This window comes from Rhinoraja longicauda, chromosome 13 (genome assembly GCF_053455715.1).
Source record: "Rhinoraja longicauda isolate Sanriku21f chromosome 13, sRhiLon1.1, whole genome shotgun sequence".
Taxonomy (NCBI): Eukaryota; Metazoa; Chordata; class Chondrichthyes; order Rajiformes; family Arhynchobatidae; genus Rhinoraja; species Rhinoraja longicauda.
Genome location: NC_135965.1, coordinates 12,124,272 through 12,148,805, shown reverse-complemented (window position 1 = coordinate 12,148,805; position 24,534 = coordinate 12,124,272). Strand labels below are relative to the sequence as shown.

Below are 24,534 nucleotides of genomic sequence, written 5' to 3'. Positions count from 1 at the left end.
ATGCTGCCTCAGCAAGGCCACCAGCATAATCAAAGATCAGTCTCACCCCGGTCACTCCCTCTTCTATCAGGTAAGAGGTACAGAAGTGTGAAAATGAACACCTCCAGATTCAGGGACAGATTCTTCCCAGCTGTTATCAGGCAACTGAACCCGTCCTCTCCCCAACTAGAGAGCGGTCCTGACCTCCCATCCACCTCTTGGACAACTTCAAACTATCTTTGATTGGACGTGACTGGACTTTATCTTGTACTGAACATTATATGCTGTATCCTGTATCTGTACACTGTGGATGTCTTGATTGGAATCATGTATAGTCTTTTCATCGACTAGATAGCACGCAACAAAAAAGCTTTTTACATGTACCTTGGGACATGTGACAATAATAAACTAAACAAAACTAAACTAAGCTAAGTTAAGCTAAACTAACCTAAACTCGCTTCAGATGATATCTGGCAGCCATCTACACAAAAGACCCATCAGGAGTATGAGAGAATACTTCCAGCTCCAACAATAAAAGGAGGATTTCAGTCCATTATGGTTGCTACTTAGGCCACCTACGGTTCAGAGATAGAGGTAGACTTGGAGGAATACGCATCCACTGTGCTCTCCTACATCAACTGCTGTGTGGAAAATGTCACGGAGGACAAGGTGATAATGATGTTCCCAAACCGGAAACCCTGGATGAACAAGGAGGTACAGAACCTGCTGAGGGCACGCAACAATGCCTTAAAATCTGGTGACACTTCAGCATACAGTGTTGCCAGATCACACCTAAGCAAAGGTATTAAAAGGGCCAAAGACACCCATAGGCAACGGGTGGAAGACCACTTCAACACCACGGACACCAGAAGCATGTGGCAGGGTGTCAGGGACATCACTGGCTACAAGAGCAGCCCTGCCTGCCCCCACAGCGATATGGCATTGACCAACGAGCTTAACACCTTCTTTGCCCGCTTTGAAACTGGCAAAACCACCTTGAGTGAAAGAACCCCAGCCGAGGCGGTGGGACAGGTCTTGCAACTGAGCACACAGGAGGTACAACGCGCTCTGCAAAGGGTCAACCCACGCAAGGCTGCAGGACCGGATGGTGTTCAAGGAAGGGTACTGAAGGACTGTGCTGAACAGCTGGCTGAGGTATTCACCAAGATCTTTAACCTGTCATTATCTCTGGCTACGGTCCCCAAGTGCCTGAAGTCGGCTATCATAGTTCCGGTGCCGAAAAAAGCAAAGATCTCCAACCTGAACGACTACCGCCCGGTTGCCCTAACGCCGATTGTCATGAAGTGCTTTGAGAGGCTAGTCCTCTCACACATCAAATCCAGCATCCCTGACTCACTGGACCCACATCAATTTGCATACAGGGCAAATAGATCTACAGAGGACGCCATCTCTCTGGCTCTTCACACTGTCCTGACTCACCTAGAGAGACAGGGCACGTACGTGAGGATGCTATTCATAGACTATAGCTCCGCCTTCAACACGGTCATCCCCACCAAGCTCATCACCAAACTCCACCAGCTAGGCCTTAGCTCGTCATTATGTGACTGGATCCTGGACTTCCTGCTGGAACGACCGCAGGCAGTGAGAATGGGCCCGCACCTGTCCTCCACTATCACCCTGAGTACCGGCACACCACAGGGCTGTGTTCTGAGCCCCATGCTCTACTCCCTCTTCACACACGACTGTGTTCCTGCATTCGACACCAACACCATTGTCAAGTTTGCAGATGACACAACGGTGATCGGGCTGATCACCAACGGGGATGAAACAAACTATAGAGCGGAGGTGCAGAACCTGGCGGACTGGTGCTCGGATAACAACCTGCCCCTAAATACCACCAAGACCAAGGAGCTGATCATCAACTTCCGTAGGTCACATAACGGGGAATATGCCCCGATCTCTATCAATGGGGTCAGTGTGGAGAGAGTGTCCAGCTTCAAGTTTCTGGGCACTCACATTTCGGAGGACCTAACATGGTCCAATAACACTGCTGCGCTGGTCAAGAAGGCACAACAAAGACTGTTCTACTTAAGAACACTGAAAAAGTCTGGTCTACCCCAACAGCTGCTGAAGACCTTCTACCGCTGCACCATAGAGAGCATCCTAACGCATGGAATCCCTGTGTGGTACCTCAGCTGCACGGAGGCAGAAAGGAAAGCTCTACAGCGGGTAGTCCATAGAGCTCAGAGGGCCATCGGAACACAGCTACCAGACTTGGAGGGCATCTACAACACACGATGCCTCAGAAAAGCCACCAGCATCCACAAAGACTCTTCACACCCCTGCAACAGTCTGTTCGAACTCCTTCCATCGGGCAGACGATACAAGGCCTTCTATGCCCGCACCTCCAGACTCAGGAACAGCTTCATCCCCAGGGCCATAGCTGCTATGAACCGGTCCTGCTGAGCCGGATGGCCACAACGCATAGATCAACTTGCACTTTACCCTGTCCAAAACTGTTACAACTGTTCGTTTCGTTGGGTTGCTGCTGTCTAAATTACCTAAATTAGTGCATCGTATGGGAGGCGCATTCCCAATCTCGTTGTACCCCTGGGTACAATGACAATAAAGATATATTGTATTGTATTGTATTGTACTTGACTGGCATCCATGGTTCTGGACCACTGACCTTGGGAAACAAGTTCAAACCCCACAGTAGTAGCAAAGGTTCAGAACCATGGATGCCAGTAAAGTAGCAATCATAATATCACTGTACTCTGAAATCTTCCTTCACTGGGATCAAAATTCCTTCTCTTGGGCAGGTGGCCTTTGGGGAAGCCAGCTGCCTACTCCACTAGATTCAATGAGAAAACCACTGCACAGGGTGACTGTGGGTAGTTCCACAACCACGTCCTCCATCAGTCAGGAAAGTGCTGTCTGCAATATGAAGACATGGAGAACGTTAAGGTAACCAGTCAAAGAGGAGGATATTATAACTCATCTGTATTTGAGAATGACCATTCTGTTCATTGAGAAATTCTGCCTGAATGTAAGATTTGATGTGTGAAATATATACAAATTCTTCACCCAGCAGTCTTATCCTTCATAATCAAGAACACCTATGGTATTGCTCCCATTGAAACCAAGACCAAGATCCATCTTGTCCCACTGATACAATCTGGTTAGTCACAAAATACAATGACTTGAATTCATGACTAGCTGTATATTATTATTATTATTATTATTATTATTATTATTATTATTATTATTATTATTATTATTATTATTATTATTATTATTATTATTATTATTATTATTATTATTATTATTATTATTATTATTATTATTAGTAGTAGTAGTAGTAGTAGTAGTAGTAGTAGTAGTAGTAGTAGTAGTAGTAGAAGTAGTAGTAGAAGTAGTAGTATTAGTAGTAGTTTTTTAATATATATATAACTTTTTGTTGTTTATTATACTGTTTATGGAGTACTATGTTTACATGTTCTGCTGCTGCTAGTAAGAATTTCTTCCATTTAAGGACATATGACACCACAATCCCCTTGACTCCTGACTCTCTTGACTCAACTATAAATAATCTCTATTAATTCTTCCTTCCTCGGAGCTGAAGGTATTGTTTCTGTGTTGAATTCAACCTGGTGTAGGTTAAGTGGGCAGATTCCCCAGCAAAGCACTGGCGATCTGTCACTAGTTTGCTATGGGCAGATACAAGAGCTAAGTCCATGCGTTTTTCAGGAAATCCATGCCTGAGAGCGGCCAACAAGCTTGGTTTGAGTTTGGATCCCAGACTTGGTGACACTTAACCGGATAAAGGACAGTAATTACCCTGTAAGATCTAACCCAATGCACAGAGGAAACGCAAAATGCAAACCCAACCCAAAACACAATTCTCATGAATAAAATAAATGAGCACATTCCCCAACTGCTATAATGACGAAGGAAGGACTGCAGATGCTGGTTTAAACTGAAGATAGACACACTCCAGCTTTTTGTGTCTATCTTTGATATAATGAAGGTTTGTTTATGGATATGCAGGGGCGAGGGGCCATGCCAATATCATTAACCATTAAATTAATACTTCCCTTGAATGGGAGCAATGAGAATGATTTATGTAATTTTTATACCACAAATCCAGTTATTTTGCAGCCACGCATGAGAAGCCTCCTGAATGAAAGTAACTACTGTATTAATGATTTTGATGGGACTAGTGGGAGAGAGGTGGAAGTCATGTTGCAAATGGGAACATTGGGAGTATCTCTTTGCCAACTGTGACGGTAATGAATTAAACACCACAAGTGGTGTGTCATAATAATCCCGGCAATTTCAGGCCCAAAACCCAATGAAGATAGCTAATGTTATAGCTAACATTAGGATAGCTAATGTTATCCCACTTTTCAAGAAAGGAGGGAGAGAGAAAATGGGAAATTATAGATGAGTTAGTCTGACATCAGTGGTGGGGAAGATGCTGGAGTCAATTATAAAAGATGAAATTGCGGAGCATTTGGATCGCAGTAACAGGATCGTTCCGAGTCAGCATGGATTTACGAAGGGGAAATCGTGCTTGACTAATCTACTGGAATTTTTTGAGGATGTAACCAGGAAAATTGACAGGGGAGAGCCGGTGGATGTGGTGTACCTTGACTTTCAGAAAGCCTTCGACAAGGTCCCACATAGGAGATTGGTGGGCAAAATTAGAGCACATGGTATTGGAGGTAGGGTACTGACATGGATAGAAAGTTGGTTGACAGACAGAAAGCAAAGAGTGGGGATAAATGGGTCCCTTTCAGAATGGCAGGCAGTGACTAGTGGGGTACCGCAAGGCTCGGTGTTGGGACCACAGCTATTTACAATATACATCAATGACTTGGATGAAAGGATTAAAAGTACCATTAGCAAATTTGCCGATGATACAAAGCTAGGTGGCAGTGTGAACTGTGAAGAAGATGCTATGAGGTTGCAGGGTGACTTGGACAGGTTGTGTGAGTGGGCGGATGCATGGCAGATGCAGTTTAATGTAGATAAGTGTGAGGTTATCCACTTTGGTGGTAAGAATAGGAAGGCAGATTATTATCTGAATGGTGTCAAGTTAGGAAAAGGGGACGTACAATGTGATCTGGGTGTCCTAGTGCATCAGTCACTGAAAGGAAGCATGCAGGTACAGCAGGCAGTGAAGAAAGCCAATGGAATGTTGGCCTTCATAACAAAAGGAGTTGAGTATAGGAGCAAAGAGGTCCTTCTGCAGTTGTACAGGGCCCTAGTGAGACCGCACCTGGAGTACTGTGTGCAGTTTTGGTCTCCAAATTTGAGGAAGGATATTCTTGCTATTGAGGGCGTGCAGCGTAGGTTTACTAGGTTAATTCCCGGAATGGCGGGACTGTCATATGTTGAAAGACTGGAGCGACTAGGTTTGTATACACTGGAATTTAGAAGGATGAGAGGGGATCTTATCGAAACGTATAAGATTATTAAGGGGTTGGACACGTTAGAGGCAGGAAACATGTTCCCAATGTTGGGGGAGTCCAGAACCAGGGGCCACAGTTTAAGAATAAGGGGTAGGCCATTTAGAACAGAGATGAGGAAAAACTTTTTTAGTCAGAGAGTTGTGAATCTGTGGAATTCTCTGCCTCAGAGGGCAGTGGAGGCCAATTCTCTGAATACACTCAAGAGAGAGCTAGATAGAGCTCTTAAGGATAGCAGAGTCAGGGGGTATGGGGAGAAAGCAGGAACGGGGTACTGATTGAGAATGATCAGCCATGATCACATTGAATGGCGGTGCTGGCTCGAAGGGCCGAATGGCCTACTCCTGCACCTATTGTCTATTGTCTATTGTCTATTGTCTAAGAGAAGCTGCCAGGAAATAAAAGGAGTAAATCTGTCCTTGTACTTTATGGACTGTAAATCAAAAACTGTAAATCAGTCTGAACCCCATTACATCAATCTATGATGGCAGATTAATTTTATATCTCTCATATAGTCAACCTCATTTTAGTTATCAAGCACCTGATGTCAATAAACACGTTGGCAAAATAGTCTTACTGGGATTCCTTGGAGACCCACTGGTCCACGATGTCCTTTCTCTCCTGGATTCACCTGTGTGTTCCAAGCTGGTTCACCCTTGAGGAATACACACGGGGGACAATTAAAATGCTAATGGCATTGACATTCCCCTGCTTAATACAGATACATTAACCACCTCATGCCCTGATAAGTAAATGGTAACAACATAGCTGACATAGCTATATGTTAAAAAGTAATCATTTTATATTATACATTGCCAAATTATATAATTTATAACTAAATGCATAATTGGTAATTATCTAATGATAGTTATATATATAATTCTATATAGAGCCAAAATGAATCCATGCAAAACTCTCTTGCCTCACATACTTCACATAATGTAGACTCCAGTTGGCAACAGACGTTTCCAAAAGCAACAACTTATGGTCGAGATATGCACTTTTCCTTCATTGTTAAACTATGGATGCACTACCAGAGAGAGTGGTGGAGGCGGATACGATAAGAGGCTTTAAGAGAGTTTGAGGCATTTAGATAGGCATGTGGATAAGCTGGGAATGGAGGGATATGGATCAAGTGCAGGCAGATGAGATTAGCTTATCTGTTCTTTTAGACTTGGCATCATGTTCTTTTAGACTTTAGACATACAGCGTGGAAACAGGGCCTTCGGCCCACCGATTCTACGCTGACCAGCGATCACCCGTACACTAGCACTGTCCTACACTATCGCGACAATTTACAATTTATTTTACCAAAGCCAATTAACCTACAAATCTGTCCGTCTTTGGAGTGTGGGAGGAAACCGGAGCACTTGGAAAAAACCCACACGGTCACATGGAGAAGTAAAAACTCCGCACAGACAGAATCCATAGTCAGGATTGAACCCAGGTCTCAGGTGCTATAAGGCAGCAACTCTACCGCTGTGCCACCTGTAGGATACACACATTGTGGCCGAAGAGCCTGTTCCTGTGTTGTACTGTTCTATCTTCTATGTTATTTCCCGACTATTATTCTGCACATGATTATTTATTGTACAAATATTGAATGCTGCCCCAATTTTAAAAGGTGCGTGAACATTGATTCTCACTTCTGCTCTGTCTGAATATGTAATCTCACTTTCGAAGTGTGTGATGAGCATTTATCTTCACTCCAATTCATGCGAGAAATCACTGACAACAATTATTTGATCAAAGTAAAATGAAAAGAATATTTCAGACTACATATGGCTCTGTGAGATTTCTGCTTACGTTTTAGGTTATGCAGCTCCCTCTTTAGGTGGATGAAGGTAAATCAAGGGGACGATGTAGCATCCCATTATGGTGAAAAAGCACATAGGTCACTTTAATTCTCCAGCCCACTTTGACCCACTTGCCTCTGGTCTTATACTCTGTTACAGTGAGGTCCAACGCAAGATTGACCAACAGCACCACAATTTTGTTCTGGACATAGAGTAGGCTTCACACACAAATCAAATTTCACAATTTAAGTAACTCCCTTTTGGCCATTTCGACTGTGAGTCATCCATCTGTGCCAACAGCTCAGTTTCCCTTTCTGCATGAGCACCGTCTGCCTTGTTGCGCCTGCCCTGCACCCCAGTCTTTCGCAACTTTCTTTTTCTTATGAATCTTTAACAATCCACAGTTTAAGAATAAGGGGTAGGCCATTTAGAACGGAGATGAGGAAAAACTTTTTCAGTCAGAGAGTTGTGAATCTGTGGAATTCTCTGCCTCAGAAGGCAGTGGAGGCCAATTCTCTGAATGCATTCAAGAGAGAGCTGGATAGAGCTCTCAAGGATAGCGGAGTCAGGGGATATGGGGAGAAGGCAGGAACGGGGTACTGATTGAGAATGATCAGCCATGATCACATTGAATGGCGGTGCTGGCTTGAAGGGCCGAATGGCCTACTCCTGCACTTATTGTCTATTGTCTATAATCCTGGCCTTGCTAGATCAGACACTTCCCCTGTCCTTTCTATCTCTTCCTCACTTTCTCTGCAAATTAAACTTAACCTATTTTCTCTCTTTCCAGTTCTGACAAAGGGTCTTTGACCTGAAATAATGACTCTCTTTCTCTTTCCACAGATGCTGACCGGTTTTATTTTTTTTGTGTTTTCCGATTTTATTTCAGATTTCCATGATCTAGTCTTTATAATTTTCAACATACCTTTTGGCCTGGAAACCCTGGAGATCCCTGTTAAAAAAACAATTGGAGGAGTACAAGTCAAGTTTTAACAGATAAAGCTGAAAATCCTTTGAACAGTATAGAATGGTTCAGTAATATTTAGGCTGAGATGCAACTTTTTGAAGGTCAATCGACTGTATCCACATTTTCCGTTGTTACAGTATGTTATTAATGTCAACTATCAGTCAGTGCATGAAAGTAGTCAATATTATCTTGCGTGTAAATATTGATTGCACTCCCAAATCCAGTTGGAATTAGTAACACTTGTTATAACGGAGCATTGGGATCGGGAAGGAATGGTTTCCGTTATTGCAGATTGTCCGCTAGAACCGAGGAAGGGATTATCATTGTATAAGCAGTAGAAACAAACAATTGCAGATGCTCATTAATGCACAAAAGGACACAAAAGTGCTGGAATAACTCAGCAGGTCAGGCAGCCTCTCTTGAAAACATGGATAGGTGACGTTTCGGGTTGTGACTCTTCTTCTCGGCCTGGAACTGGGCCTGGAATCCAGGTGAGTTGACGGCCCTGGCCTGCTGGTGGCCGGGGGAGAGGTGAGGATTGGTGGAGCCATTGGTCACTGCTCATGGGTGGCCAGAGTGCAGGTAAGGGACGGAGGTGGCGGCAGAAGGCACAGCCAAGGAAGCCGTGTGGGCCGGCAGTGTCGATAGTTGGCCCTGCCTAGACGCAGTGGGGGAGGCACTGCGGGCAGGGGATGGCGTCGGCAGGTCCGTCCGCTATCACCCAAATCCATTATAAAGAGGTCCGTAAAAACGAGGGTTTACTTCTATAGTTCTTGCTTGGTTAGAAGCGATTGAGAGTGATTTTGACTGTGCAGTAATGCAAAATGGAGAATGATGAGTGAACAGGCTGCTTTGCCTCTCTCCCTAATTTAATTGCCTCTGAAGGAAATTGGTATAAGAATAAGGAGAGATTGAACTCAGGCTTCTGATCTGCCATCACCTGGTCTAAATATCACACAGAACATCACATTGCTGCAATCAGAAGGGTAGCACTTTAAAGGGCATCTCAGACTATCCAAAAACCAATGGCTCTCAGCTCTTGGCCTGATGGAGAGCCCTCCGTCTACAACACACTCGTGCTACAACACACTCGTCAGGCCAGAACTGGGGGTGCCAGGGTTGTCCACCTTGGAGCAAAGAACATTGAGAGGAGCATTGGCAGAGATGCGCAAGAATTCAGTGCCTACGGGGGTGGTGGAAACAGAATCAATCAGCATCATCTGAAGGGAATTGAATAGAACTTGACAGCAAACAATTTGCAGGGCCAAGAGAATGGGACTGACTAGGTTGCTCGTAGGACTTGGCATGGAATGGAGGGGCTGATTCTGTGCTGCAATCATTCACTGATTTGGCGTGATCCTATGTTGTCTGCCGAGTAGAAACCTGGTGCAGCTTTAGAACGTGAGAGCAACCAAGGTGAGCAAATTTGTTCTCACTAATCATTTGGAAATACGCACCAAAATTCCTTGAAGTCCGTCTGACCCAGAAATTCCTGGAAAACCAGAGTCACCCTGTAAAAGAAGAAACATGTATTGGTGGCGTGCACCTATTAAGGATGGAATGGTTTCTAATTGTTCGGTAACTCGAACGCCCATGAGCAAAGGAGGCTGCATAAAATGGTGGACATTGCCAGGTCCATCGCAGACATTGACCTCCCCATCGCTGAAGGCGATCTACAGCAAGCTGTGCCACAAGAAGGCAGCTAATATCATCAATGACCCACAAGACCCTGGACATGCTCTTACATTGCTGTTATGATCGGGAAGTAGGTTCAGAAGCCTGAGAAATGTGACCTCCAGATTTAAGAACAGCTTCTTCCCATCAACTCTCAGGCTCCCGAACCATCTTGCACAACTCGAAACCACAACTCTTGGTACCAAACTGCTATGGAGTCCATATCAGTTTGCATTACATACTTTGGTTTGCATGGGTTGGTTTATCTAGTACAATAGACAATTGCATAATTTATTGCATAATTGCATAATTTACAATAGATAATTTATTATGTGTTTATTTATTGAGTTGTTCCAAGTAATGTAGCTTTAAAGTAAGTATTTCATTGATCCGGTCCCAATGCAAATGGCAATTAAATACTCTTGACTCCTTTGGCTCTTTCAGGTCCGGCCAATCAACAGTAAATTTCAATGCAGATTCAGATCCACTCATGATATCATATCATATCATCATATCAGGAACGGGGTACTGATTGAGAATGATCAGCCATGATCACATTGAATGGCGGTGCTGGCTCGAAGGGCCGAATGGCCTACTCCTGCACTTATTGTCTATTGTCTATAATCCTGGCCTTGCTAGATCAGACACTTCCTGTCCTTTCTATCTCTTCCTCACTTTCTCTGCAAATTAAATTTAACCTATTTTCTCTCTTTCCAGTTCTGACAAAGGGTCTTTGACCTGAAATAATGACTCTCTTTCTCTTTCCACAGATGCTGACCGGTTTTATTTTTGCGCGGAAACAGGCCTTTTCGGCCCACCGCCCAGCGATCCCCGCACATTAACACTATCCTACACACACTAGGGACAATTTTTTTACATTTACCCAGTCAAATTAACCTACATACCTGTACGTCTTTGGAGTGTGGGAGGAAACCGAAGATCTCGGAGAAAACCCACGCAGGTCACGGGGAGAACGTACAAACTCCTTACAGTACAGCACCCGTAGTCAGGATCGAACCTGAGTCTCCGGCGCTGCATTCGCTGTAAAGCAGCAACTCTACCGCTGCAGCTCATGACTTCACTCAAATACTTGCCATTTTTTTCTCGAATTGTTATTTTCAAGCTCGGCTTACCTTTGTGCCATTGCATCCTGGTGCACCTCGAACGCCAAGAGGCCCATTCTTTCCATGGATGCCCTGGAGGAGAGAAAAGTAGAGAATCGAGGATCCTGAGAATCTGCTGGAATTATGAGCAAATCTCAAAGTTCTGGAGTAATTCAGTGGGCCAGGCAGCATCTCTGGAGGGGACAGGTGGGTGGCATTTCGAGTCAGGACCCTACTTCAGAGGTTGGAATGTATCTTAAATACTTACTGATGAGCAGTAAGACACCTTCAACCTTCAGCAGTGAACTTGAGATGATCATCACAGATTATGTTAATGTAATGGCAAAGAGGGTTAAATTTAAAAAATCAGCATGCAATATGGTGTGTAAGATGCCCACTGATGCAAGGATTGGCTGCACACAGTTCTTGAAGCTCTGCATCATAAAATCCATTGCGGGCTGACGAGAGGACAATCTGTGATGGCGGTACAGCCATGGTGAAAAGAATGAGCTCAGTCTGTGCCTGGTTACCAGCAGACAGCACATGATACAAAACGATGCATCACCAAGGTCAGTCTGATGCAGGTAAACTGCATGGTGGCGCAGCAGGTAGCATTGCTGCGTCACAGAGCCAGAGACCTGCGTTCAATCCTGACCTTGGGTGCTGCCTGGGTGGGTGTTTGCACGTTCTCCCTGTGACCGTGTGGGTTTCCTCCGGGTGCTCCGGTTTCCTCCCACATCCCAAAGGCGTGCGGGCTTGTGGGTCAATTGGTCTCCGTAAATGGCCCCTAGTGTGCAGAGTGTGGATGAGAAAGTAGGGTAATATAGAACCCGTGTGAACAGGTGATTTGATGGTCGGCGAGGACTCTGTGTTTCAATGCTGCATCTCTAAAACTAAAACTGAAAACTAAAGCTATGATTGTGAATGGACTGCAGCATGGAAGCAGACCCATAGGTTCACTGGCAGCCACCAAGTATCTATCTCTACCAATCCCAGCCAGCCTGTAGCGTTCTGAACAGACACAGGTCATGGTGGTTCGGAAGCAGGAGTTATGTTGCACCTGGAGTACAAGGAATCAATTGCACTCACTTTTGGTCTGGTATCACCCGCATTGAGCTGCTCAACACTAACAAACTTTCCCTCCTTCTAAGAGTTTTTCACCTTCTATTCCAACTCTTGTGGGTGAAGTGAGATCAATTTGGGTGCAACGGGGCTTTGCAAATTGGTAGAAAATAATGTGAAGTATAACTCAAATGTGTATTAGGTGAAGTGGATACCTGGGGAAGAAGCCATATTTGTTCTTATGAAACAGAGTGGGGGCAACATTAGAGCAATGCCCAGCAACTGCAAAGCTGATTGATGGTGCAGACCTCAAGCACTGAGAGAGATGAGAAGGCAATGCACAATGTCACAGCTGCTCTCTCACAGCTCCAGTGACCCACCCAGTTCAATCCTGACCACTGATGCTGTCTGTGTGTAATATGCATGTCCTCCTTGTGGGTTCCTCTGGATGCTTCAGTTTCCTCCAAAAGCTATGAATGTGGGTGGGTTACTTGGCCATTGTAAACTGTCCCTTGTGCAGGTGAGTGGTAGACTCTGGGGGCGGGGGAAGGGGGTTGATGAGAGAGAATGGGGGGAGAATAAAACGTATAGGATTGTTGTAGTTGGTTGCTTGATGGTTTGCGTGGACTCAGTGAACCAAAGGGTCTGGTTCCATGTTGTATGATTCTACGATTCCTTGAATGCATGTCCAAAAGGAGAACATTGTCAGGTGAGCTGCAGGAACTGACACACCTCTGCTTGTCCCATTGTACCTCCCGACGATACCAGCCCTAATATTGGAGAACATTCCCCCCACAGTTGTGTCTATCACTGAGAGAAAGATCCTAGGAATGATTCACCTGGTCGTCCCGTGATTCATCCCGAGAATGATCCCAGGAATGATTGGGTTAACGTACGATGAGCGTTTGACGGCACTGGGCCTGTACTCGCTAGAGTTTAGAAGGATGGCGGAGGACCTCATTGAAACCTACCAAATAGTGAAAGGCCTGGATAGAGTGGATGTGGAGAGGATATTTCCACTACTGGGAGAGTCTAGGACCAGAGGCCATAGTCTCAGAATAAAAGGACATACCTTTAGAAAGGAGATGAGGAGGAGGAGGTGAATTCCACAGACGGCTGTGGAGGCCGTCATTGGGTATTGTTAAGGCACAGCTTGATAGATTCTTGATTAGTAAGGGTGTCAAGGGTTTTTGGGAGAAGGCAGGAGAATGGGGTTGAGAGGGAAAGATAGATAAGCCATTATTGAATGGCAGAGTAGACTTGTTGGGCTGAATGGCCTAATTCTGCTCCTATGACTTATGAACTTACGAACTTATGAATACAGCGTATATTATCTGCGTGACAATAAAAATAATTACTTTCTAGCCCTATGCTGGATGAGAATGTTACCCTTTATGCGACCTTTGTCTTGCATCTATAGCGGAGTTCAACTTTACTTTGGAGAAACAATACCGTGAATTTGACCTGCGCTACATAAAAGACGTACAGGTATGTAGGTTAATTGGCTGGGTAAATGTAAAAATTGTCCCTAGTGGGTGTAGGATAGTGTTAATGTACGGGAATCGCTGGGCGGCACGGACTTGGAGGGCCGAAAAGGCCTGTTTCCGGCTGTATATATATGATATGATATGATATGATATGATATGATATGAAAGGAGTAAAAATTTACAAAGTTCCTTTCACAACTTCAGGATATCCCAAAGGGGTTTAAAGCTAATTAAGCATATGTGAAGTGTAGTTACTCTTGAAATGTGGGAATCAATTACGTGTGTAACAAGATCCAAGATCATCAATGTAACTTTGAATGAGAGTTAAGGGAGAATTTTATCCCACCTCATGGTACTGTTTTGATACTTTGCCTCTACATATTTCAGACGTTACATTGTCGGTGTCCGACAATGAGTGAAAACCTGATTATCTGTGTTGAGTTTTATGTGCAAAGAAATAGTCTGCCTTGGTTTAACTTACTGGAAAGCCGGGATTTCCCGGATGACCTGGTAAACCAGGAAGCCCCTGTGGAAGTGAAAGGAAACAGAGTTAGAAAGTGAAACAGCTGCAGCAACTTCACAGAATGAGCTCCATCCACTGTGATCACATATAAAGACGATCTGGAGCAGATATTTAACATGCCACTCAGTTCTACACGCATAGAAATGAAATCACGTTTCAATATATGGAAACACTAATTCGTTTCTGTAGGATTTCAGTCCAAACAAGGTCATGTATACGGATGTATAAGGATGTACGGATGGGTGGCACAGCGGTAGAGTTGCTGCCTTACAGCTCTTACAACGCCAGAGACCCGGGTTCAATCCCCACTACAGGTCCTGTCTGTAAGGAGTTTGTACATTCTGCCTGTGATCATGTGGGTTTTCTCCAAAATCTTTGGTTTCCCCCCACATTCCAAAGACACACAGGTTTGTAGGTAAATTGGCTTGGTGTAAGTGTAAATTGTCCCTGGTGTGTATAGGATAGTGTTAATGTGCGGGGATCGCTGGTCGGTGTGGACTCGATGGGCCGAAGGGCCTGTTTCCGCGCTGTATCTCTAAACTAAACTAAACGAATAAACATTAGGACTCCGATTTTTATTAAGAGAAATATTGTGCTGATTTACAAAGTATATGTGACATATCCAAAACCTGTAATACAGCATGGAAGGTTCTTCGTTTGTCCAATTACCTTGTACGATAATGGGCACTGAATGTGAAATCAAGTTCATAGAGACCAAGGGTTCCTCATGTGGATCTACATCATGTGGGTTTTCTCCAAGAAGTTTCTTGGAACACTGACATTGAGGAAATGTCAGGGAAAAAGCACAGTGGAATCACTCCAAGAGCTGTTTGGAAACAGTTGCACTTTGATGTTCCATTTGCTAGATTTAGAAACACTTACCCTTGAACCTTTTATTCCTGGAAATCCAGGGAATTCACCGTCTCCCTGTTGACATGAACAATATTTAAATAAAGAGTAAGTTTAACACATTCAGTTTTGACAACGAGAAGAATCACCATCAGAACCTTCACTCAACTGATGACAAACCTATTTGAACAGAGATTTGTAACACCATGTACAAAAGGAGATTAACAGTGGGCAGCACGTTATTTTTTCTTGAAAGCATTGGTCCGAAACCAATTAATTTAAATACAATTGTTTTGCATTTGTATAGGTTGAGGTATATCTTTTATTGCAGCACTGATTGAATGTGAAAGACACATCTACCATCTACCTCAAGTTTTTTGTCTCTTTCGCTCAATCTTTCTACACTCCATCAGCAGAAGTGGCAGCCATCCGGGTCCTTGAGCCTGTGCCTCTGTTAATTTCTCCAATAATGTACTGTACCTGCACAGTGGGAAAACAGATCTCTCTGCGTCTCAGGGCTCTGCAATCTCACCACATTTACAAAATGCATACTTCTTTTATTTTCTCCCTATCAAACGGGTGAATTTTAAATTTTCCCAATTAATATTTCCCCAGCTCACAGAAAATAGCCACACAAGCACGTGGAGTGGTAAAGAAGACTTGTGGTATTCTTGACTCCGTTCATCAGGGCATTGAGTCAGGAAGTCATGTTGAAGCACCATGAAAGACTCTATCCCCTACTCCCAATACCTCCGTCTACACTGCATCTGCGCCCAGGATGAGGTTTTCCATACTAGATCATCGGAGATGTCTTCATTCTTTAGGAAATGGGGGTTCCCCTCCTCCATTATAGATGAGGCTCTCACTCGGGTCTCCTCGATATCCCGCAGCTCCGCTCTTGCTCCCCCTCCCCCCATTCACAACAAGTCCCCCTAGTCCTCACCTTCCACTCCATCAGCCGTTGCATATAGCATATAATCCTCCAACACTTTTGCTACCTCCAACGGGATCCCACTACTGGCCACATCTCCCCATCTCCACCCCTTTCTGCTTTCCGCAGAGATCGTTCCCTTCGCAACTCCCTGGTCAACTCAACCCTTCCCACCCAAACCACCCCTCCCCAGGTACTTTCCCCTGCAACCTCAGGAGATACAACACCTGTCCCTTTACCTCTCCCCTCGACTCCATCCAAGGACCCCGAAAGTCTTTCCGGTTGAGGCAGAGGTTCACTTGCAACTCCTCCAACCTCATCAACTGTATCCATTGTTCCAGGTGTCAACTCCTGTATATCAGCAAGACCAAGCGCAGGCTCGGCGATCGTTTTGCTTAACCTATCTGATCTCCCGGTTGCTCAGCACTTTAACTCCCTCTCCCATTCCCAATCTGACCTTTCTGTCCTGGGCCTCTTCCATTGTCAGAGTGAGGCCCAGCGCAAATTGGAGGAACAGCACCTCATATGTCGATTGGGTAGCTTACACCCCAGCGGTATGAACATTGACTTCTCTAACTTCAAATAGCCCTTGCTTTCCCTCTCTCTCCATCCCCTCCCCCTTCCCAGTTCTCCCTCCAGTCTTACTGTCTCCAACTACATTCTATATCTGTCCCGCCCACTCCCCTGACATCAGTCGGAAGAAGGGTCTCGAACCGAAACGTCACCCATTCCTTCTCTCCAGAGATGCTGCCTGTCCTGCTGAGTTACTCCAGCATTTTGTGTCTACCGTCGATTTAAATCAGCATCTGCAGTTCTTTCCTATACACCGAAGCACCCTTTGGTTAGGGCACATTTGAAGTAATGTGTGCAGTGCTGGTTGCCCCATTATGGAAACTTTGGAGAGGTTGCAGAAGAGGGTAAATCTCCATTGTGGGAACCTAGGACGGAAATTACAGAAGGATTTGGAGGGATATTAGCCATAGGTGAAGTGCTGAAAGACTGGAGGGTGGCTAATGTTGTATCGTTATTTAAGAAGGGCAGCAAGGATAAATCAGGGAACTACATGTCGGTGAGCCTGACATCAGTGGTGGATAAGTTTGTTGGGGGGAATTCTCGGGGATAGGAACGACCAGCATTTGGATAGGCGTGGACCGATTAGGGACAGTCAACTTGGCTTTGTGCATCATAAGAAATAGTTGGTAATCTATGAGGATCAACGAGTGTAAGAAACTCACAGTACTTGTTTTACTTGAGAAACGAGGAACTGCAGATGCTGGTTTACCAAGGAAAGACACAAAATGCTGGAGTAACTCAGTGGGTCAGGCAGCATCCCTGGACAACACGGACAGGTGATATTTCGGATCAGGACCCTCCGCTTGTTTTGCTTTGATGAATTAATTATGATAATACTTAACAAATGTCGCCTGTCCATTCTCTCCATTAAGAAAGATGGAAAATTGCATTCTCACTTGAAAAGTAAATGAAGTATAACTGCTGTTTGTTGATGCAATTGTCAATGATAACACATTTTGTTACTGTACTCCTTCCCTGGACCTTAGCCGTGTCCTGGTGCAAGTGTCCTACCTGGTGACCTTCTGAGCCTTGTGGACCCTCTGTACCAGGAAAGCCTGGAAATCCAGGTTGGCCCTGCAAACCAGGTAACCCGCTTTCACCCTGAAAGGAAATGGAAGACGTTATTAAGATTGGGGAAGCCCTAGTAAATTAAATGAAGACAAAATTAGTGGAAGTAGTTGAAGCAGGTACAAGAACAATATTTAAAAGACATTTGGACAGGAAAGCTTTAATACGATATGTGGCAAATGTATGCAAATGGAACCTGCTTCTCAGTTACCATGGACGAGTTGCGTCTGCTGTATAACTCTAGAACTAACCAATACTCTTGTCACCATGACATAAACCTATGTGCCATTCCAGATATTTATAAAAGCAATGCTCAGTAGAAGTGAGATTTTGCAGGCTTGAATTAAGTAAGCGTGCACATGCTCACACATACACACACACACACGCACATATGCACACACACACTGACAAGATTCCCATTCATACAGTAACTGGAACAAGCCACTATCACACAAAAGTAACATTATGTTTCTCCCCAAGTCACCTGCTTCCAGCTGGATCAATGATTTGGACTTGGGATACATTAATGGCACAGTTAACCTTTTTTACCTCATTTGAAAATTCAGTTCAAGATAATTTTCTCTTTAACTATAAAACAAATATTTCTGAGAGAAAAAGCAAGTTTTAATCTAACTGAAAACATTCAGCAGGTTAATTGTGTGTAACTTACAATGTGCGAGTTCAGGACAATGGAAACATATGAACTATACTTTTCTTCTCCTAAACAGCAAAATGTTATATCTAAAACTGACTGGAGCAATGAATATTTACTATCCAGTTGTGAACGTGATTATTTCTTATCTAATTGTGTTTTCTCTGAAGCAATTATTATCTCTGATCAGGCCTGTTACTGTGGGAACTTACATGGGCCTGAGCTGCAGAGGACCTGCACAATAATTAAATGCTCTTATGGATTCATTCAGACAGCTGTCTGCAGCACAGTGACACCGCAGTCAGGGCTGCCGTCTCCCAGTTCCAGCCGTCCTGCCCTCTCGTGCTGTCTGTGCAGAGTTTGCATGTTCTCCGTGTGCCCATCTGCGTTTCCCCTGGTTGCACCTGCTTTCTTCCACATCTTGAGGATGTGCTGAGATGTGAATTAGCCTACGTTTCGTTTCGCTAAAACTTTCGTTTGTTATCTTGTTTGTGACTGAACTTCAGCCAAAACGGTACACGATAGCGCAACAATTTTAGGCCCACCTTGCTCACCATTATCACTTTAGTGATAATACAAGTAGTTTTATTGAAATCGGTGTTATATTTTTTAAGTTATTCACATTTTAAAGTTTAAAAGGAGGGGAGGGGAGGGGGGAGGGGGGAGAAGGGAGGGGGGGTTGAGGAAAGAGGGGAGGGGTTGGAGGAGAGAGGGGAGGGGGTGGAGGAGAGAAGGGAGGGGGTGGAGGAGAGAGGGGAGGGGGTGGAGGAGAGAGGGGAGGGGGTGGAGGAGAGAGGGGAGGGGAGGACAGGGTGCTGCACCAATGCAGGAGAGCTTTGGGCCCACTTGGTCCATTTGGTCCACTTGGTCTAGTATCTACATAAACATTTCTCTCTCGTTTCTCTCTTCTGCAGTTGTATGCATTACTTTACATGAGCTACATTTGTTGCTAGTGAAGAGATTTCTTTATTAATGAATAGATTTACAGTAATCTTTCATGGATCAGATACGATATAAGCAAAGAATAATTTTGATGAATTTTTAAATAGCTAGAATGTTCTTACTGGAAGCATGATCTGTTCTTTCAATGCAGTAATTTGAGATATTACTGAGTTTAGTAGCATAACTTTGATCACGTATTAGGATGTCTTTGACCTTCATTTCAGAAACGAAGAGCTGTATCTTCAGTAGTCACAGACTGGCTTACCTTGTTGCCTTTCACTCCATCACAGTGGCAATTTGATTTACCACTACACATACAGGCCTGGAAGAAACAAACATTTAAAAAAATGTTAAGTGATGATTACCTTAAGACTGGGTAGTGTGGAATTTAGCACAAAGGCTCCCTGATTCCAGTCAAATGGACCCCAGTGTCAAAGTTTATCTGTATAAGAAAACTTTCATTTGTTTGTTTGTTTGTTCCTGAACTACAGCCAAAACGGTACACGATAGTGTGACAATTTTAGGCCCACCTTACTCACCGTCGTCCCTTTGGTGTTAATGGAAGAAGTTTCACTGAAATCGGTGTTATATTTTTAAAGTTATTCACATTTTAAAGTTTAAATCTGTCTCCTAGGGAGGGAGGGGGAGGATAAGGGGGGTTGAGGGGGATGGAGTAGGGGGGAGGGGAAGGGGGGGAGGAGAAGGGGGGAGGGGAAGGGGGTGGGGGAGGATAAGGGCGGGTGGAGGGAGGGGGGAGAGGGGAGGGGGGAGGGGCTGTGGGGGAGGAGAGGGTGCTGCACCAATGCAGGGGAGGTTTGGGCCCAACGGGTCCACTTGGTCTAGTGAGAAATAAATCTTTCATTCAACAACTTTACATCTCAATCTGCTGAAGGCCACGTTTAGCCTAGATTTGAGTTAAGAGTTTGATGCAGCTGCTGTCTTAGTTTGAATAGTAAACTATGGGACCCAGGCACCAATTTGTTAAATGTTTATTTTTTGGGTTCTTGCATTTCATGTGCTTGTAAAGGTGCAGCAAGTATGAATCTCATTATTCCAGTCCCAATGTGCAGTTCACAAACCAAAAGTTGCTGAAAGCGAACATATAGTTGCAATAAGCACTTAAGAGTGAAAATATTGCGTTAGTCTTTATTGTAAGTGGATTTGAATACAGGGCTATTGCAATTAGACTTTAGAGATACAGCATGGAAACAGGCCCTTCGGCCCACTGAGTCCGCGCCAACCACTGATCACCCCGTACACTAACATTATCCTACAGCCAAGGGCCAATTTACCTTTTATTTTTAACCAAAGCTAATTAACCTACAAACCTGTATGTAATTGGAGTGTGGGTGCACCTGGAGAAAACCCACGCGGTCACAGGGAGAACGCACAAACTCGTTCAGACAGCACCTGTAGTCAGGATTGAACCTGGTTCTTTGGAGCTCTAAGGCAGCAACTCTACCGCTGCGCCACTGTGCCGTCCTAAATTTGTATAAAGCCTTGGCGTAAGTGCACCTGGAGTATTGCGTAGAGTTTTGGTCTCCTTACCTAAGGAAAGATATATTTGCCATAGTGCATTAAAGATTCATTAGTCTGGTTCCAGAGAAGGCCAGTATACCATATGAAGAAATATTGTGTAGACTGGGACTGGGAGCTAGATAGAGGTCTTAAGGATAGCGGAGTCAGGGGGTATGGGGAGAAGGCAGGAACGGGGTACTGATTGAGAATGATCAGCCATGATCACATTGAATGGCGGTGCTGGCTCGAAGGGCCGAATGGCCTCATTCTGCACCTATTGTCTATTGTCTATTGTCTAACTTAAAATTAGTTATGTTTCCTCAGCAATGCTAAGTTTTTAACGTAAGATTGTCTGAATCACACTAACCTATCTGTAATTCACAGCTGGGTACCATGAAAATGATATAGTTAATTATGTAACATTACCTAAGAATGGAGTGAAACCCCACTGGAGTAGAAGTTAAATTTCCCTTTTGTTCATCCAACAGTTTCTCCCACCCTTATCATGGAAAGAGTATCATGGCCTATTAATTGGTAACATTACCCACCTTAACCAGCTCTCTCACAGGCAATGCTTGTCAAACACCTTCTTTTGTGTGCATACAAAAGGTTTTATTAACCATTATTCAAGTCAAGTTCTTCTCTCTATAACACAGGCTGTGTTTTCAAATATAAAACTCTATTTGAAAAGTTCTCCAGGCTGGGCTTCCTACATTTTCCATGAACGGTGTGCAGGTTCAGGAAGAAGACAACACCCAGCAGTTGGAAAGTCCACCAACTCTCCAAGGAGAGGGAGCCAGGTCGTCTTTCCCCTGCCTGTTTGGAACAATACCAGAAGACACAGGAGCAAAATTAGGCCATTTTGGCCCATTCCCTTTCATCCCATTTTCCTGCCTTCTCCCCGTATAGCGGAGTCAGGGGGTATGGGGAGAAGGCAGGAACGGGGTACTGATTGAGAATGATCAGCCATGATCACATTGAATGGCGGTGCCTCCTGCACCTATTGTTTAACCTTTGATGCTCTTACTAATCAAGAACTTATCAATCTCCACTTTAAAAATAGACAATAAACAATAGGTGCAGGAGTAGGCCATTCGGCCCTTCGAGCCAGCACCACCATTCAATAGACATTAGGTGCAGGAGGAGGCCATTTGGCCCTTCGAGCCAGCACCGCCATTCAATGTGATCATGGCTGATCATTCTCAATCAGTACCCCGTTCCTGCCTGCTCCCCATACCCCCTGACTCCGCTATACTTCAGAGCTCTATCTAGCTCTCTCTTGAAAGCATTCAGAGAATTGGCCTCCACTGCCTTCTGAGGCAGAGAATTCCACAGATTTACAACTCTCTGACTGAAAAAGTTTTCCCTCATCTCTGTTCTAAATGGCCTACCCCTTATTCTTAAACTGTGGCCCCTGGTTCTGGACTCCCCCAACATTGGGAACATGTTTCCTGCCTCTAACGTGTCCAATCCCTTAATAATCTTATATGTTTCAATAAGATCCCCTCTCATCCTTCTAAATTCCAGTGTATATCATATCATATATATACAGCCGGAAACAGGCCTTTTCGGCCCTCCAAGTCCGTGCCGCCCAGTGAACCCCGTACATTAACACTATCCTACACCCACTAGGGACAATTTTTACATTTACCCAGCCAATTAACCTACATACCTGTACGTCTTTGGAGTGTGGGAGGAAACCGAAGATCTCGGAGAAAACCCACGCAGGTCACGGGGAGAACGTACAAACTCCTTACAGTGCAGCACCCGTAGTCAGGATCGAACCTGAGTCTCCGGCGCTGCATTCGCTGTAAAGCAGCAACTCTACCGCTGCGCTACCGTGCCGCGGTATACAAGCCTAGTCGCTCCAGTCTTTCAACATACGACAGTCCCGCCGTTCCGGGAATTAACCTAGTAAACCTACGCTGCACGCCCTCAATAGCAAGAATATCCTTCCTCAAATTTGGAGACCAAAACTGCACACAGTACTCCAGGTGCGGTCTCACTAGGGCCCTGTACAACTGCAGAAGGACCTCTTTGCTCCTATACTCAACTCCTCTTGTTATGAAGGCCAATATTCCATTGGCTTTCTTCACTGTCTGCTGTACCTGCATGCTTCCTTTCAGTGATTGATGCACTCGGACACCCAGATCTCGTTGTATGTCCCCTTTTCCTAACTTGACACCATTCAGATAATAATCTGCCTTCCTATTCTTACCACCAAAGTGGATAACCTCACACTTATCCACATTAAACTGCATCTGCCATGCATCCGTCCACTCACACAACCTGTCCAAGTCACCCTGCAACCTCATAGCATCTTCCTCACAGTTCACACTGCCACCCAGCTTTGTATCATCTGCAAATTTGCTAATGGTACTTTTAATCCCTTCATCCAAGTCATTAATGTATATTACCATGACTTGGCCCCCACAGCCGTCCATAGCAATGAATTCCACAGATTCACCCACCCTTTGGCTAAAGAAATTCCTCCTCCAAATTCTGCACATGGGTGACAGACACAGAGACTCAGCGATTACAGCTGCTGCCTCACAGTCCAAGACCTCGGTTTAACCCTCGGCTACTGACTGTGTGGAGTTTGCATGTTCTCTCTGCGACTGTGTAAGCAGTATAGGGAGTGGGTGGGTTTACCCAGGTACTCATGTCTCCTCCCACATCCCAAAGACGTGTGGATCAGTGGGTGAATTTGTCACTGTAAATTGCCCACAGTGAGCTGGTGGGGGGTAGAAGCTGAAGGGATTTGATGTGAATGTGGGGAAATAAAATGTAGGACTAGTGGAGATGGATTGGTGATGGCTAGTATGGATGCGGTGGGCCGAAGGGCTTGCTTCTGTGCTGTATGACCCTAACTCTAACTCTAAAATGGCATGGTAACCCAGTTACTGTCACACAAGGCCTTCCATCAATTGAAGACACAAGGAACTGCAGATGGTGGTTTACAAGAAAAGACACAAAGTGCTGGAGTAACTTGTTAAATGAATGTACAACATTTAAGCCCTGCTCCTGGTTTCTGGTTCCTCCCCTATGACTACAGATGATACAAACATCTCAGCCAGGGCAATCTCTTCCTTAGCTTCTGTTATGTCCAAAAATACATTTGGTCAGACCCTGGGAATTTATCCACTTTAATATTCTATATGACTGCTAACAAATCCGCTTTTGTAATTTATATATGGACTAACACAACACTATTCATTTCCCTCAATTGCTTTGACTTTCCGCTCAATAAATACAGATGAGAAATATTCATTTGAACACCTGGCCCATTTCTAGTGGCTTGACACATAGACGACCATGTTGATCATTACGGAGGCCCATTCTCTCCATTGTTATCTTTTTGCTCTTCATATAACTGTAAAATCTCTTTGGATTTTCCTTCATCCTGTCTGCAAGGCCTATCTCACATCCTCTCTTTGCCCTCCTGATTGCCCTCTTATGTGGTACTTCTTATGTGGTTTATGTGAAAACAGCATCATCCTGATCAACCTCTGCAAGTTCCGAGAAGCGCCAAGCACATCTCCATCCTCAGGAATGACTGGGCCTTGCATGTGTGCTAAAGAACAACATGAACCATTTCCAACCAAGTTCAGCCAGAGGTGCCAAATAGGTGACCCACTGACTTTATCCTGAAATGCCCACCATCACGTAAAACGGCTTCAGCCAACTTGATTTTCCAAGGGTGGCAGAGTAATTGCTGCCTTACAGCGGCAGAGAAACAGGTTCGATCCTGTCTACTGGTGCTGTCTGCACGTAGTTTGTACGTTCTCCCTGTGACCGTGTGGGTTTTCACTGGGTGCTCCCATTTCCTCCCACACTCCAAAGACATGCAAGTTTGTAGGTAAAATGGCATCTGTAAATCCTGTAAATTGTCCCTAGTGTGTAGGATAGTGCTAATGTATTCGGCGTGGACTTGGTGGGCCGAAGGACCTGTTTCCACGCTGTATCTCTAAAATG

General features: G+C 44.6%; 1 protein-coding gene across 1 annotated transcript in view; it reads right to left on the bottom strand.

Moving 5' to 3' along the window:
- The window catches only part of LOC144599359 (uncharacterized), a 48,281-nt gene extending 24,153 nt beyond the window's left edge, over positions 1-24,128 (bottom strand). Inside the window, exons 1-9 of the mRNA XM_078410149.1 lie at positions 23,985-24,128; positions 19,307-19,363; positions 17,391-17,480; positions 14,909-14,953; positions 13,985-14,029; positions 10,985-11,047; positions 9,635-9,688; positions 8,136-8,162; positions 5,992-6,069 (exon numbers count right to left, since the gene is read on the bottom strand). Coding sequence (XP_078266275.1) covers positions 5,992-6,069; positions 8,136-8,162; positions 9,635-9,688; positions 10,985-11,047; positions 13,985-14,029; positions 14,909-14,953; positions 17,391-17,480; positions 19,307-19,363; positions 23,985-24,128 — 603 coding nt within the window. The remainder of the gene's footprint in view (positions 1-5,991; positions 6,070-8,135; positions 8,163-9,634; positions 9,689-10,984; positions 11,048-13,984; positions 14,030-14,908; positions 14,954-17,390; positions 17,481-19,306; positions 19,364-23,984) is intronic.
- Between the last annotated feature and the right edge of the window lie 406 nt (positions 24,129-24,534).